At 56.0% G+C, this 16,554-nt stretch overlaps 1 protein-coding gene across 1 annotated transcript in view; it reads left to right on the top strand.

Moving 5' to 3' along the window:
* The window catches only part of NLRC5 (NLR family, CARD domain containing 5), a 99,764-nt gene that overhangs the window by 30,175 nt on the left and 53,035 nt on the right, over positions 1-16,554 (top strand). Inside the window, exons 2-15 of the mRNA XM_014545525.1 lie at positions 1,130-1,377; positions 3,314-3,431; positions 4,643-4,949; positions 5,675-5,734; positions 6,352-6,420; positions 7,591-9,265; positions 10,649-10,732; positions 10,875-10,958; positions 12,301-12,384; positions 12,494-12,583; positions 13,203-13,262; positions 14,839-14,901; positions 15,403-15,486; positions 16,358-16,441. Of these exons, the coding sequence (XP_014401011.1) occupies positions 4,655-4,949; positions 5,675-5,734; positions 6,352-6,420; positions 7,591-9,265; positions 10,649-10,732; positions 10,875-10,958; positions 12,301-12,384; positions 12,494-12,583; positions 13,203-13,262; positions 14,839-14,901; positions 15,403-15,486; positions 16,358-16,441 (2,732 nt within the window). The 5' untranslated portion in view covers positions 1,130-1,377; positions 3,314-3,431; positions 4,643-4,654. The remainder of the gene's footprint in view (positions 1-1,129; positions 1,378-3,313; positions 3,432-4,642; positions 4,950-5,674; positions 5,735-6,351; positions 6,421-7,590; positions 9,266-10,648; positions 10,733-10,874; positions 10,959-12,300; positions 12,385-12,493; positions 12,584-13,202; positions 13,263-14,838; positions 14,902-15,402; positions 15,487-16,357; positions 16,442-16,554) is intronic.

The raw sequence follows: 16,554 nt of genomic DNA, 5'->3' as shown, positions 1-16,554 counted from the left end.
GTATATATTGATTTCAGAGAGGAAGGGAGAGGGAGAGAGAGATAGAACCATCAATGATGAGAGAGAATCATTGATCGGCTGCCTCCTGCACACCCCACACTGGGGATCCAGCCTGCAACCCGGGCATGTGTCCTGACCGGGAATGGAACCATGACCTCCTGGTTCATAGGTCAACATTCAACTGCTGAGCCATGTTGGCCAGGCTATATCTATCTATCTATATGTGTGTGTGTGTGTGTGTGTGTGTGTGTGTGTGTGTATTTAAATAAAAACACACCTTTTAAAAAGCTCAAATGGTATATAAAGTGGTCCAAGAGTATGGTATAAAGGGCTCTCCTTGGCCTGTGTCCCCCAGGCCCCTCCCTAGATAATCCTGTCACGTTTCTCGCGTAGCCCTAGAGCTGGTCTCTGTATGCAAGGACACATACACGCACACACACATACACCACACACACACATTTAAAACATACACGTGTGCAGCTTTTGAAATTTGAATTTACTTACTAATATACGTTGGGGCTTGATGTTTTTGTGGCTCACCCCTGTTGCTGAATAATATTCCATTGTGTAGATCTGAAACGGAGGGTCCTTATGACTTGCATTAAATTCAGTTTTATTTATTTGTTTATTTATTTTAATTACCTCTTTTTTTGTTTCTTAATCCTCACCCAAGGATATTTTCCACTGATTTTTAGAGAGAGTGGAAGGGAGGGGGAGAGACACACAGAGAGAAACATCCATGTGAGAGAGACACATTGATTGGTTGCCTCCCACACACATCCCGACCAGGGCCAGGGATCGAGCCTACAACTGAGGTGCGTGCCCTTGACCAGAATCGAACCCGGGACCCTTCAGTCTGGGAGCTGACGCTCTGTCCACTGAGCCAAACCAGCCAGGGCTTAAATTTCGTTCGAGAGACACATTGATTGGTTGCCTCCCACACACATCCCGACCAGGGCCAGGGATCGAGCCTACAACTGAGGTGCGTGCCCTTGACCAGAATCGAACCCGGGACCCTTCAGTCTGGGAGCTGACGCTCTATCCACTGAGCCAAACCAGCCAGGGCTTAAATTTCATTTTAAATCCTACCTGTAGAAATAGAGCGCTCCCTCTCTCTCTCTCTTCACAGACCTAGCCTTTCCCCCAGATAATCAGCAGCCCCGGAGGCAGTAGAAGACAGAGTCCGGACCTGAGTAATGGGCAGGCTAAAGGTCACATCTTGACCTAAATTATGCTCTAGCCTCGGAGCCCTAAGGTGGAGGGAGCCCCCGCGGGACACTGGAAAAGACGTCAGCAGGGTGCCGTGCCTCCAACTGGACATGCCGCTTGCGAAGCTAATTGGACCCTGCTCGGATGTTGTCTGAAGCTGACCACTGGGTATGCTGGTTCTGGGGCCTCTTGGGAGGGACTCTGGTGCAGGCCAAGGTCAGGCACTACCTGTGACTGGCCCTGGACAACCTGTTTGGAGGCACAAAGCGATCCACAGTGTGTGGTGCCTCTGCGGGGCCTGGGTGTGTGGGGGGAGAACCAAGCTGTGCACCAAGGCCGGCTTTTATCAGCCCGGGTCCGGGGGGAGCTCAGCAATGTCCCCGGGGACACCACGTCTAGCTGGGTGCCTGCACACCTTTGTGGGGGGGCAGGGTCTCAGGGAGTCATCAGGGGGCGGCCGGAAGGGTTTATCAGGCCCAAGCAGACCAAGACTTGGCCGTGTGAAGGGAGGGCTCTGCACCGGTGGGGTGTGCGAGGGAAAAGGGCCCCGTCCTAGAGCCACACAAGTCAGTCTGTCCCACAGTCTGCCAGGAGCCCAGGCTCAGCAGGGCGGGGCCACTGGGAGTCAGGAGAAGGGGAGGTGCCAGTCAGTCTTGGGGGAATGTGAGGGTGTGTCTTCCACTCCAGAGCCACACAACTCAGTTGCCCAGGATTCTGCCCAAACCTCAGCAGGGCAGAGCCCCCAAGACTCCAGAGGGTGGGGGGGCTGCGGGGAGTCAGAGTGTGGGGCTAGCGGATCTCCCGAGATGGGGTGGTAAGCAAGGCTTTCTCTCCATTCACTCTTACCTCTCTCCATTTCTTCTGCTAGAATTTGATAATTTTGTTTAAAAAAATGTCATTAGTACCCCCAGTACCTCTTTTCTTTCTTTTTTCCCCATTGATTTTTAGAGAGAGTGGAAGGGAGGGGGAGAGACAGAGAGAAGCATCACATTGATTGGCTGTCTCCTGCACATGCCCTGACTGGGGCCGGAGATGGAGTCTGCAACCGAGGTAGGTGCCCTTGACTGGAATGGAACCCTTTAGTTCGAGGGCTGACGCTCTAACCACTGAGCAACTGGCTATGGTTTTTTTTTTTTTCTTCCTTATTTCTAACCGCAGTACTGACCTCTGTTATATGAGAACATGCCCTGTTTACGTGGCTTTATCTAAAGTTCTGGGACTTTGTAGTTACCTTCCTCACGTTCCTTAGATAGACGATCAGTGCACAGAATGGTCCTTTTCCTTTCTTTGTCTTCCACCTACTTTTTCATCATCTTTTCTCTTGTCCATTCCAACTTGTCAGGCAAAATCCCTACAGCTGTATTCGGTACACATTTGTGCCAGGGCGTGAGTGACCGATTCCTCTGGGTTTTCTCATTGAATAGAATGTTAACTCTCAATTGTTTAGAACTGCTTCCAGTTTGGCTCAGTGGATAGAGCATTGGCCTCGGGACCAAAGGGTCCCGGGTATGATTCTGGTCAAGGGCACGTACCTTGGTTTCAGGCTCCTCCCAGACCCGGTTCCTGGTTGGGCCTCATGCAGGAGGCAATCAATTGATGTGTTTCTCTCGGTCTTTCCCTCTCTCTTCCACTCTCTCTAAAAATCAATGGAAAAATATCCCTGGGTGAGGATTAAAAAATAATAATAAATAAAACTACTTCCTGATGTAATGAGAAAGAGATGGCAAATCCTGACCTTTCTGGAATTTTATTGGGAAAGGCAGCTGGCATCCGCGGTGAGGATTATTCCATTTTCCTCCCAACAAGGGGGCTATAGTGAGTCGGCCGTGTTTGAAGGGCTCACTGTGACACCCTGAGTCACTGTCAGGTGGGTGTCCGAGTTGGAGGAGGAAGAGGCACCTCCTCTGGGCCAGGTGTGGCAGGAGGTGACCCCGGGAGGTGAGCAGTGCCAGTCCAGGGACAAGAAGAGCAGGGTCTGTGCACGAAGGTGAGGGGACTGTTTCAGGTCAGACGAAGGGCAGGGCTAAGGGCTGGTGCCTTCTCCACAGCATGCCCCTTGCATTCTGGGATACTGTGGACAGCACCCTGTCTCCTCTCTCCTTAGAGGCCTGTCCTATGGAAACAACCAGCAAATCCAGCTCAAGGCACAGGACTTGGCCCAGGTACCCATGAGACTGTCTCCACGGACACTCTAGAGCATCTATGATGAACCAGGAAGCCAAGTAAGTCATCTTTCCCCTTTGCCTCCTCTCTGTTCCTCCTGTTCACTCCTTTACTCCCCCACCCACTGCCAGGACTGCTCCCTACCCAGATTGGCCCCACTGGGCCTGTCCCCAAAACAACAAACCTACACTTAGCCACCATTCATGAGAGTGAACATCAGTGGACACAAAATCAGCAAGGGCCTAAGATAGCATCTGATCTGCCTATTTTATAGATGGTATAACTGAGGCCCAGAGAGGGAAGGGACTTGCTGAAGGTCGGTTGTGACTGTGTATCGGCCAGGATGGGCTTGTTTAATGCTGCATAACAAACAACCTACAAAGTCCCAGTGTCTTATGAGAACAAACGTTTATTTCCTGGTCCTCGTTCTTGTTGTGAATCAACTGGGACCTTTGTTCACATTGTCCTCTTTCCTGGGCCCAGTCTAAAACAGCAGCCACGACCTGGAGTACTGCCAGTCCCTGTGGGCGTCCACCTCATGGCCCAGTATGGCTGCCCAAGGCTCAGTCATCACATCATCATTCCAGCCATAGGAAGAAGCAAAGATGGATACACAACACTTCCACCTACATCCCATTGGCCAACACTTAATTTCATGGCTGCATCTAACTGCAAGGGAGGCTGGAAATAGGGTCTGTTCCAGATGACCAGGGAATATTCAGGGGTTCTGGTACTGAGGAAGAAGGGGAGAACAAATTTTGGGAGACAAGTGCTTAACTCAGACAGAGAGCATCACAAAGAGGTCCCTGGGAACATGATGAATAAAGCATTCCCAGGACACCATCTACAGGGAATGAACTAGAGTCTAGTTACTAGACCATTTCAGAGCCAGGACACAGGCACAGTTAGCTTCCCCCCAGCTGCCTTATCCCTTTGCTCACCTATCTCCCAGTTCACCTGTCCCCCCAGCTCACCTGGCCCCCAGCTCATCTGTCCCCAAGCTCACCTGGCCCTAGCTCACCTGCTCCCCAGCTCACCTGGCCCTAGCTCACCTGCACCCCCAGCTCACCTGGCCCCCCGTTCACTTGTTCCCCAGCTCATTTGTCCCACAGCTTACCTGTCCCCACAGCTCACCTGTCCCCCAGCTCATCTATCCCCCCCCAGCTCACCTGTCCCCACAGCTTACCTGTCCCCAGCTCACCTGTCCCCCAGCTCACCTGTCCCCCAGCTCACTTGTTCCCCAGCTCACCTGCCTACCCTGTCCCTGCAGGGCCAGCTCCTCATGGACCCCATTAGCTCCCGGCTGGGCACCAAGAACCAGTGGGGTTGGCTCGTGAGTCTGCTCAGCAATGACCCAGAATGGCTGAGTGCCAAGGTGAAGTTCTTCCTCCCCAACATAGACCTGGGCTCCAGGAACGAGGCCCCAGACCCCACACAGAGGGTCCTCCTACAACTCAGGGAGCTGCACACCCAAGGCCTGGCCACCTGGCAGGCCTTCATCCACTGTGTGTGCATGGAGCTGGAGGTGCCCCTGGAGCTGGAGGTGCAGCTGCTGAGCACGTGGGGCCATGGAGACGGTAAGGGTGTGCACGAGGGGTGCAGAGGGGCCCAGGGAAGACGGGGCCCCACTTGAGTCACACAATTGACTCAAGCCAGGAACAGGATTCCATGTTTCTGGACACTTCCTAGAGCAAATTCCCTACTGCCTCCACATCAGCTGGGGACCTTCCACCTTGTACCATCCCAGTTGTCCAGGGAGGCGGGATGCCAGGAGAGAAAGAATAGGTGACTCCTTGCAGCCAGGAAATGCCAAATAGCCCATAATGCCCCAGAGCTTGCTTCTTGCAACGAGGTCAGAAGCAGGCGCAGGGAGAGCCCTCTGAGCTGTACTGCTGGTTGCAGACTGAACCTGTTCAGGTCCGGGCGCATTTCTTGGGCACCTTCTGCTTTCACAGCACTGTGGGGAGATGGGGAGGACTCACGCCATGCCTCCACCACAAGGCAGCGTGCAGAAAATGCAGGGGGTTCACCATGTGCACAAACACATGCACACGCATGCATGCATGCATACACACATGTGCACATGCATACCCGGCCACGCACAAACCTATATATGCACACACATCTCTGTCCCTGGCTGCCTTCTCGGCTCATCACCAAGCTGTGCCCTCCACAGATCGCTGAGTGTAAACTTGATTTCTCCCTTGCTGGGGACTCACCCTTTGGGGTGATCCCTGAGGCAGACATCAGAGCTGGTCCCAGCACATCCCATGTGTATTATACTCTCCCCCCTCTCTCTCAGGGTTTCCCAGTCCTTCGGAAACGGGTGCAGAAAGCCAACCTGAACCTCCACTCCACCACGGTGAGGCCTGGGGTTGGGGAGCGGGAGGGGGGTGGTGAGCATGCTGGGTTCCCACGTCAAACCCAGAGGAGGCTGCTGGCTGGTCCCAGCCATTTCCCATAAACCATCCTCCTCTGCCCCTGATGCACCTGCACATGTCCCCCGCCCCTTTCCAATCTGGACGCCTTTTATTTGTTTTTCTTGCCTCATTGCTCTGGCCAGTAGTTCCAGGACTGTGTTGAATAGAGTTGGTGAAAGCGGGCATCCTTGTCTTGTTCCTGATCTTAGAGGAAAAGCTTTCGGTCTTTCACCACAGAGTATGATGTTCACAGTGGGTTCAGAACCTTTATTTCTATAGATGTGTGGACTCTTTACTTAGAGGCATGCATGGCAGTAACATCAAGCTCTGACAGGAAACATCCAACCCATCATCCCAGCTCCCCCACAAAGCCAGACTGTTTGTCCCGGTCCCTGGTCCCTCCTGGCCCTTATCACTGAGCTGCCTTCACTCAATCCCTGAGTGTGGATCCACTTGTCTGCCTGCCTCCTGTTTGTGGAATGGAGCTCCCCACAGTACTGGGTACCTACCTCCTCGGCCCCGAAACCTCACCCCTTCCGCTTTCCTTCATTTTTTCCAGGCCTCAAGCGGCCTCGTCAGAGCTGCGGGTCCTCACCCCGCCGGAAGCAGTTCAGGAGGCAGCAGCTCGGTGGGTGCCAAGGCGGGAAGGGACCTGAACACAGGGATTGGATGGCACTGGGGCCAGGGCACAGATCCTGGACTCTGTCCCCTGCCGACGAGCCTCCAGGGGCTTAGCGGCTCTTGTAGTCCAAGCTTCCACGAAAGAAGGATCGAAGGTCCTGGGTGGGCAGAGGAGAGGGCGGCATCTGGCCAGGAGGGGCCTCCCCAACAGGCCACCAGGGGGCTTCTCCAGAGATGGCTCAGCTGAAGGAGCTAGAAGCAGCCCAACAGGTTGCAGCTTTATCATTTAGCTGCTTCCAGGGACACCCCATGTCCTCAGGGTTGAGGAGCCCCAGGGAAGTGACCATCATAACCTCAGGCCTGGGTCCTCATTGGCCAGTTTAGAGGTAAACAGGATACCAGGGAGAACTCCCCAAAAGCAGAAGCCCTGAGGCACATGGGGAGGAGACATGGGGGCGCTGAGGACTGGCCAAGGGGCTAGAAGAGACCGAACTTCCCTTGTTTTCCACCAGTTGTGCAGGAGAGTCCTTGTTCCCCACCAGCTGGGAAACCCAACCCCCATGGGGTATAAAATAGACTGCTACCTCACGTCCCCCAGCCAGGGCTCCCGCTGGCCCCCAATAGTGGCCCCAGTCCTTTCCCTGGTTCCACCCCAGATTCCCCAATAACTCAGCAATTCTAAAGTTAGTACCTGGCCCTGTGGGGGGCCCAGTTCCCACAGTTCTGATTGCCCAGTGCTGGACCTATAGGTCGTTAGCACCCACCCCCCCTCCCCTGCCCTGGGCATTACAGAACTGAAATGGTGGGGAGGGGCACAGATTTCTCAGATATTGCAGGAAGAGGTTGTTCTGATAAGAAGTTGCAAAAAGAAGAAGTTGCAAAGGAAGTGCCCTCTCCCCTTTCCCCATCTTATTGAAAACTACGCCACCCATGCTGTTGCCAAACACAGAGCCATGATCCCGCTTCCGCACCTGGTTAAACAGCTGACAGAGTCTCTGCTTTGGCAGAAGCAGTTCCTTCTAGGGACTTGGGTGGCCCAAGAGCCCCTGGGTGCTCCTGCGACTCCCCCTCCCACATAACACAGCTGGGGCTGTAGGATCCCAGCAGCCGATACTGGGATGAGGTTGGGGGTGAGGGGAGGCCTCTTAGCCTCATGCCATCTCCCTGCCCCCAGCAGAACTGGCCAAGAGGTACCTACAGCGGCTGAGGACCTCGGCCCAGCAGCGTTATGGCGGCGAGCTCCCGGGGCCAGGGCAGCCCCTCGCCTTCCACCAGGCCTACGTCCCCCCAATCCTGCAGTGGAGCCGGGCCACAGCACCCTTCAGCACTCAGGAGGGGGCTGCGCCGGGGAGCCCCAGGGCAGAGGATGGCGCTGACCTGAGCCTCCAGGACCTCTTCGGCCCCAGGGCGGACAAGGGGCCGAGGGTGATGGTGCTCCTGGGGAAGGCGGGCATGGGCAAGACCACGCTGACCCGCTGGCTCTGCCAGAAGTGGGCCGACGGCCAGCTGGACCGCTTCCAGGCCCTGTTCCTGTTTGAGTTCCGCCAGCTCAACCTGCTGGCGGAGGCCCTGACGCTGCCCCAGCTCCTGTTCGACCTGTACCTGCGCCCTGAGGAGGGCCCCGACGCCGTCCTCCAGTACCTGGAGAGGAATGCCAAGGGGGTCCTGCTCATCTTCGACGGGCTGGAGGAGGCCCTCCACCCCCATCCCCGCGGGGAGACCTCGGGCCCGGAGGCGCCAGGCCCAGCCCTCGCCCTCTTCTCTGGCCTGTGCCGGGGGACCCTCCTGCCCGGCTGCAGGGTCATGGCCACCTCCCGGCCAGGGAAGCTGCCCGACTGCCTGCCCACCGAGGCGGCCACCATCCACCTGTGGGGCTTCGACGGGCCGCGGGTGGAGGAGTACGTAGGCCGCTTCTTCAGCAACCAGCCGGCCCGGGAGGCCGCCCTGGCGGAGCTGCGGGCAAACAGACACCTCCGGAGCATGTGCGCGGCGCCCGCCCTGTGCCGGATCGCCTGCCTCTGCCTCCACCACCTGCTCCCGGACCTCTCTCCGGGCCAGTCTGCGGCCCTCCTGCCCACCGTGACGCAGAACTACGTGCAGATGGTGCTCGCCCTCAGCCCCCGCGGGTACCGGCCTGCCGAGGCCCTGAGGGGCCTGGGGGAGGTGGCCCTGAGAGGCCTGGAGACTGGAAAGGTGATCTTCTCTGCAGGAGACATCCCTCCAGCCATGATGGCCTTCGGGGCTGCCCTGGGCCTGCTGACCTCCTTCTGCGTCTGCACAGGCCCCTGGCAGCAGGAGCCGGGCTATGCCTTCACCCACCTCAGCCTGCAGGAGTTTCTGGCTGCCCTGCATCTGATGGCCAGTCCCGAGGTGGACAAAGACGCACTCGCCCGCCACGTCACCCTCAATTCTCGCTGGCTGCTGCGGACCAAAGCCCGACTGGGCCTCTGGGACCACCTCCCCGCCTTCCTGGCGGGTCTGGCATCCTCCGCCTGCCGTCCCTTCCTCCGCCACCTGGCAGAGCGGGGTGAGGCGTGGGTGGGCGCCAAGCAGGCCGCAGTCATACAGGCACTGAAGAAGTTGGCCACGCGCAGGCTCACGGGGCCCAAGGTGGTAGAGCTGTGTCGCTGTGTGGGCGAGACACAGGAGCCGGAGCTGGCCAGCCTCATGGCCCGAAGCCTCCCCTGCCAGCTGCCCTTCCACAACTTCCCGCTGACCTACGCCGACCTGGCTGCTCTGACCAACGTCCTGGGGCACAGGGAGGCCCCCATCCACCTGGATTTCGAGGGCTGCCCGCTGGAGCCCCGCTGCCCTGAGGCCCTGGCAGGCTGTGGGCGGGTGGAGAGTCTCAGGTGAGGAAGGGTAGTGCAGGGACCTGGACTTCGGGGCGAGTGGAGGCAACCCACCTGGCAGACCCCCGCTGTGGGAGACTGGGTAGGACTCGTGGGTGCCAGGGAGGACGGGCCCTTCCTGTCCCTTAGCCTGTGACGTAGCCAGGGGCACCGTGCCTCACCAGGACCTGTGGGGTCCATTGGGTCTCCTCTTGTCATGGGATCTGGATGGTCAGTCTCCCTCTCTCAGTCATGGGCTGGAGCCGCTGATCCGGGCTGTGCTGCTCGAGGCTCTTTGACTTCAGTGTTACTTAACCTCTCAGCCTGCGTTTCCTCATCCCTCAAGTGAATCAGTAATAAAACCTACCTCATAGGGTTGTTGTGAGGTGAGAGAATGCATGAAAAACACTTAGCACAGCTCCTGGCACACAGGAAAGGCTCAGTATGTGTAGCAGCCAGAGAAAAGGCTCAGCTGCAGGAACAAAGAACCCCTCACCCCACCCTTCCCAAAATAGAGTGGATTCAATGCTGTAGCATTTTCTTTCTCTCTCCGGGAAGACTCAGAGTCAGGGTCCGTGGGATTGCTCAGCTCCACATGGTCACACAGGGACCTGGTTCCTCCCATTCTTGCTCATTGTCTCCTTGGGCATGTGGATCTGCAGGGTCAAAGCTGAGACAGGGGCCTAGCTGTGCTCTGGCTTGGGGGAAGGAAAAGATTAGATACACTCGGTGTGGTAAAGCTCATTCCTGGAAATAGGGCACATCTCTCCAGGTACATCCCAGTGGTGAGAACATACTAGTAGTCATATGGCCACACTGAGCTGCAAGGGAGGCTAGGAAATGCCGCCTCCGGCTGAGAAACCATCTTCCCAGGTATAGCTCCATGCACGGAGGATGGGTTTCCATGGACAGTTAGCAGACTCTGCCATGATATGTATTTGTTACTACTACAACCATTACAACAACAGCAATAACAATTACTACATTTTTTCCCCCAACCATTACAACAACAGCAATAACAATTACTACATTTTCCCCCTGCTAATCCTCACCTGAGGATATTTTTCCATTGGTTTTTAGGGAGAGGAGAAGAGAGAGGGAAAGACAGAGAGAAACATCAATGTGAGAGAAACACATCGATTGGTTGCCTCCTGCATGAGCCCTGACCAGGGCCTGGGCCAGGGAGGAGCCTACAACCGAGGTATGTGCACTTGACCAGAATCAAACCGGGGACCCTGCGGTCCACAGGCCAATGCTCTATCCACTGAGCCAAACTGGCTCGGGCAACAACTACTATTAACGTTACTGTATTCATTCGGTTCCTTCTGTCGGAGGAGGGGTGGGCATGATCTCTAAGCCCCACCCAGCATTGATTATCTGCCACCTTGCCTCCCCCTGTGGCAGCTTTAAGAGCAGGAAGTGTGGGGACGCCTTTGCAGAAGCCCTCTCCAGGAGCTTGCCGACAATGGGGAGCCTGAAGAAGCTGGGGTGAGCCAGGACTTGGAATGGAGAGGGGTCCTCCGCTGGGGATGCCAGAACTCTCCTCCCTTCCCTCAACCCTACGCAGGGCAGATCGGGGTTACCCCCCTCCTATCCCCCCTTCTCCCATCCATCTTTGCTTACCCTGTAGGTTAGCAGGAAGTAAGATCACTGCCCGAGGCATCTACCACCTGGTGCAGGCTTTGCCCCTCTGTCCACACCTGGAAGAGGTCAGGTGAGTGATCTCCAGGAGGGTCCACCGGCCGAGGGAAGAGGTCACACCCAGGGCTTGCATGTTCAGTGGGCCCTGGCTGGTAGTTTTTCAGTGTGGCTCAGAGAGGGGAGGCACTAGTCTAATAGCTGGGTGGGGCTGGATCCAAACTCAAGGCTCCTAAAGACCCAGATAAGTGCTTCTCTCATCCAATATTTTGGGCCATTTTGAAGGAGGTTGAGTTTTGAGGCTCCCTTTCCTCTTTCTGTGACCCTGAGAGGGGGGTGGCAGTATGTAGGCTGGTGTTGGGCACTGTGGGTTCCCATAAATGCACGAATCATACACACACCTTCACATTCATGCACAAATGCATGAAACATACACACACGTGCACTTGTCTGCTCACTTAAGTACATGCCCCACATGCATGCACATTCAAAGGTGTACATATGTGCAGCGCACACACACGTGCACACTTAGATCCACATACATACTCCTACCTGTGTCTGTGATGAGTGGCTGGAGAAGGGTGGGGCCAGGGTGCCTCCTCAGCAGCTCATGGGCGGACCCACAAAGGTGCTAGCTGGCACCTTTGTGAGCTTTAGAAAAGGCAGCCCTTCATCCCTAGGTGCAGCCTAGCACTAGGGTGCGCCTCTTGCGTAATGGAGCATTAGCTGGGCCACAGCTCCGCTCTGTCCCCCCTGCTGGGTGTCTCCATGCATGCTCACTGTGCCCGATGGAAGAAAAGATCAAGGTCACCCTCAATAATTAGAGAAGAAAATGTCAACAAGTTCAGCATTTCCAAACATGTTTCCTGACCAGAGCGGTCACACACAAAGGCACCGCGAACTCTTCAGTTCTTCTGTCCCTCCAGCTAGGAACCCAGGCAGGACTGGGCTGTGGGTCCCATTTGATGGGTGAGGAATATGAAGTCAGAGAGGAAGGTGCTTGGCCTAGGGCTCTGGTGAGTCAGAGCCAGAGCTGAGGCTGGAAGCGGCATTTCCTGCATCCCAGCCTAGGCCACTCATCTGGGAGGCAAGAGGCCCTGATGAACTTGAGCCTTAGGCACATCCCAGACATTTTCCTGAGAGCAGGGTGCTGGGTCTCCTCATCCCACCTCACGAAGCCTTCATAGTCCACCCGCTGGGTCCCTTGGGCCACCAGAGGGACTGAATGAGGACAGTATCGAGGCCAGCAGAGGGCCTTGCCTCCTCGCTGGACCTATTGAACACCATGGAGCAGGCCACCAACTCCTTCTGGGACCCTGTGTTGTGTCTCCCCCATGAGGGTGGCCATGCCCGTCCCTTGCCAACTGGAGCTTCTAAGGGTCCCCACCCAGGGCTGAGGGACTTGGTCTCCCTTGTAGCTTTCAGGACAACCAGCTCAAGAACCAGGAGTTGCTGAGCATCGTGAAGGTCCTCCCTTGCCTGCCGACGCTCCGGAAGCTTGAGTAAGCGTCCTTTCCACCTGCCTGAGTCGCCCTCCGACATTAGAGAGCAAAGGTCTGGGGCCCATGAGATGGGGGATTCACTCCTGACACCTTTGCCTCAATCATGCAGCCTGAGCCACAACAATGTCTCCATGGCGACCCTGCTGGGCTTGACCGAGGTGGCAGTCACGTGCCCGACTATCAGGATGCTGCAAGTCAGGTGAGCAGAAGGCGTGGGAGCCTGGCCTTCAGGGTCTTGAGAAAAGAGGAGGGGCTAGGAAAAAGAGGAAGCCCTAGTGTGCAAGACGTCCATGCTTGAGTCTGTTTTACTCACATCGGTGTGTCCAGAGCCTAGCTCGGGCCTGGTACCTGGTACTCAACAAGTCGTGAATGAATGGAAAGATGGATGGACAGACCAACAGAGGGATGAAGGGGGGGAAAAAAATCTAGGAAGTATAGGCATAGCTCGGAATGAGGCGCCCCGTGTCGCTCTCCATGGTGCTGAACCAGCGCTGCCTATTGGATCAAGGGCAGATTAAGTGTTATCTATGCCTCTCAATCCTAAAACACAGGAACTCCTATAAAATCTGTGCGTTCCTGATTTCTATTATCTCTCTCGTAAAAGTTGTTTTCCTGGCTTTTTGAAACACTGGATTCGTCAAGCAAGGGCATCGTCACCCTTTTACATGTCTGATTTGGAGCACCTTAGCCGGTTTTGTGATTGTCAGTCACAAAGTCCGCTTCCTCTGGCGGTTTGGGACAGCATGGGGTGCGCAGGGAGGGGGTGAGGTGCTGGTTTCCAGCCCACGGGTTTCATGGCTTGGTGTCTGGCCCTGCAGGGAGGCGGACCTCATCATCCTTCTCTCCCCGCCCACAGAGACAGCTGCGGAGCAACCTGGGTAAGAAGTTAGGGAGGGGGCTGGTCTGGGCTCAGGCAGTTGTGGGGAAAGGTGGCCAAGGGAGCTGAGGGAGAGCTGGGATGTGGGGATCCTTCTTGCTGCTGCTGCTGCCCTGAGAAGTGACTGATTTCTCAGAGTGGGCAAAAGACTTCCGCTCCCAGAGTGAGCCAGCCCCTTGGGGTGGGGGTGGGGGAGGCGTGAAGAGACTGTCAGAGGGCGTTACTACTCGTTACTACGTGGGGGAAAGTCTCTAACTGCAAAAAAAAAAAAAAAAAAAAAAATCCTAACTTCAAAAAACAATAAATCCTAACTTGTTCTTGCCTTGTCCTCAGGCAGCAGGAGGCTCTGCACAGGCAAGCTCGTGACTCGTCTGATCACACCCGAGACTGAGAGGAGGAGTTGAGAGACAGAGAGAAGGAGAAAAAAAAAAAAAAAAAAAAACAAGGGAGGGGAAGGCAATTATGGTGCCTGCATCTTACAGTTGTCCTGAGCATTAAACAAATTAATACATTAATGCTTAGAACCCTGCTGGCAGCCAGCTGGCACTCAAGTGCTGGCTCTTCCGCTGTGCATGGATTCCAGCTTGGCCAGTCCTGTTTGGCCAAAGGAAGGGAAGTTGCCTTTCCGTGAAAGAGCATTCCGAAGGTGCTTCCCCACACCACTCCCAGCTGAGACTCCGAAACAGATGACGTTGTGTGTCCCCGAGCAAGTCCTTCCCCGGCTCTGAGCCTCACGTCCCCCACCCATACAGTGACTCAGTAGGACCACTATCCTTCTCCCCCCCACCCCACCCCACCCCCGACTGTCCAGAGAGGTGGTACCCAATACGGTAGCCACTAGCCACATGTGACGATTTAAACTTACATGAGTTAAAATGAAGTAAAATGGGCATTTCATGTCATCAGTCACATCAGCCACATTTCAGGGGCTCGTTGGCCATAGGAGGGGGCCCCCACACTTGGGGGGCCCAGATACAAAACCTTTCCATCATCCCGGGTAGTTCTGTGGATGGCACTGATCTCCAAGTCAGTGTAAACGGGGCTCACACTGTCCCAGCTTCTCTCCAGCCCCAGCCCTCCCCTGGCCCAGTGAGAGGGAACCTGGAGGTGCCGTGGCTTCCCACAGCCTGACTCACGTATGGCCCGTGTTCCTGGCCTTCTGAACCGCGGACGGTACATCTACACGTGGAGACCATGGCCCCTTACACAACAGTGGCTGTTTTTTGTTGAGCTTCACTTTTGTGCCTGTGGTCACCCCGTTCAGTCCTTCCATCACTCTATATGCCAGGCATTGTCATTTCATGTCAGAAAAGAGAAAATGGAGGCTCCGAGGGGTGAAGTGACTTGCCCAAGGCCGCACAGCTCTCTATGGCAGAGTCAGCATTTGCATAAAGGTTCCATTTGACTCCAAACCGTCTGCTCCTGCTGCTTCGCTGCATAGTGCTGTGAGCACCTCCAAGCAGCCGGCTTTGTTGCTCATTCACTGTGGGTCGTGCTAAGGAGGCTTCAGTCCCTAGAAGCCAAGAGCAGAGCCTGAGCTCCCCAGCCCAGGCCAATGTTGGACTTGTTCTTGCCAGATCCCCAGCCCTACGGGGAAACGCCGGCCAGAAAGAGGCTCAGAGCAGAAGCTTGGCCCTCAGGTACCTCGATGGGATCCAGGGCCTTCAGAGGAGGGGTGTGATATGGGTGGAGGGTGCCTTCCCAGGGGAGGCGCAGCAGGGGGGTGAGGAGGGGAAAGGGGAAAGCAGACCTGGGGCAGGGAGAAGATCTGAATAAACCGTCCCAGCCTGAACAAGGAGCATCTGGCACAACAACAGTAACAGTAACTGTCATTTAATGGGCCCTCGCTGTGTGCTGGGCACGGTGTTATTTTATATCCATCACCTCGTTGTTATGCTTTTGCAAATTCTGTAACGTCCACATTATTGTTCCCATTTGACAGAGGGGAACATTGAGTCTCAGATAGCTTAAGTGCCTTGTCCAAGATTACCCAGCGACTGAGAAGCAGGGCCAGGATTCAACACCAGGTCTGTCAGCCTCCTGGCTCCCCCAGGTCCCATGCCTCGCGGCGGGGCCAGGAGCTGGAGGAGGCATTGTGCAGCTTCTTGCCCTGAGCCCCTCTGCCCCCTGCGCCACCCCAGGCTGCAGAAGTGTTTGCTAACCGTCAGGGATGTGGAGATGCTCATAGCCCAGCTCCGGGAAGGCCCCCTCCTGGAGGAAGTAGAGTGAGTATCATGGGGCGCTCTGGGGCAGAAGACGGGAGGGCAGGGCAGGGCAGGGCAGGGTAGGCCTCCGTTTGGGGTGGACAGTGTGGGGAAGATGCCTCCTTAAGGATCTGGGGGAAGCTATTATAACAGCTACCGCTTCCACCTGGCCACCTCCACCTGTCAGGGTGTGACCTGTGTGTCACTCATGCCTGTCCCCTTCGCTCCTTCCCGCTGCTCAGGATGAAGCCTGAATCCTAAAACCTCTTGTGATCCAGAACCCTGCTCCCAACCTCCAAACCCCATCTGATCCTGCCCTCTGCTCGGTCTTCTATCCAGACACACAGGCTCCCTTTCCGGTCCTCAAATGTGCCTTGGTGTGCTGCTCCTCTGGCCCCATCTCTCTCCCGCCCCTTGCCGATTGCACTAGTTTTGCTAGCCCGCAGCTCAAACATCAGGGAAGCCTTCCCTGACCCCAGACCAGGTCATATGCCCCCATCATCATGAAGTTGGTCACAAGAAGCAATTGTGCAGGTTGTGGCATAAATTAATGGTTGAGGGCGGGGCCATGAAGTCAGGCTGCCTGGGTTCAAACCCCAGGTCCGCCTTTGAGCAACTGCCCTAACTAGTCTGAACCTCAGCGTACTCATCAGTAAGATGAGGGTAACAATAGCGCCTATGTCCTAGGGTGGTTAGGGGGAGTGAAAATGCCATCATTGCAAATGCCCCTAGGACAGTGCCTGGCAGGTCGTACACAGTCTTTTACACTCATTATTATGAAGGATCACTTACCAGAATGATGCTTTGCTGGAAGTCAATGAGGGGGAGCGTGCATGTGGAGGGCTGGGGAGGGACCCCCCAGCAGCACAGGCAGCGGGCCCCTCTGTCTCAGCCTCTCAGGGAACCAGCTGGAGGACGAAGGCTGTCGACTGGTGGCAGAGGCTGCCCCCCAGCTGCGCATCGCCAGGAAGCTGGAGTGAGTGCCCACCCCACTGTTGGGTAACAGGGCCCCGAGAGTCCCAGCGGGTCCCTGCGACCCCTGATCCCCATGCCTATCATCGCCGAGGGAGCTGCTCCCCACCGCCCCCC

The sequence above is a fragment of the Myotis brandtii genome, unplaced genomic scaffold (assembly GCF_000412655.1).
Source record: "Myotis brandtii unplaced genomic scaffold, ASM41265v1 scaffold411, whole genome shotgun sequence".
Taxonomy (NCBI): domain Eukaryota; kingdom Metazoa; phylum Chordata; class Mammalia; order Chiroptera; family Vespertilionidae; genus Myotis; species Myotis brandtii.
This window is presented reverse-complemented; position numbering and strand designations above follow the sequence as displayed.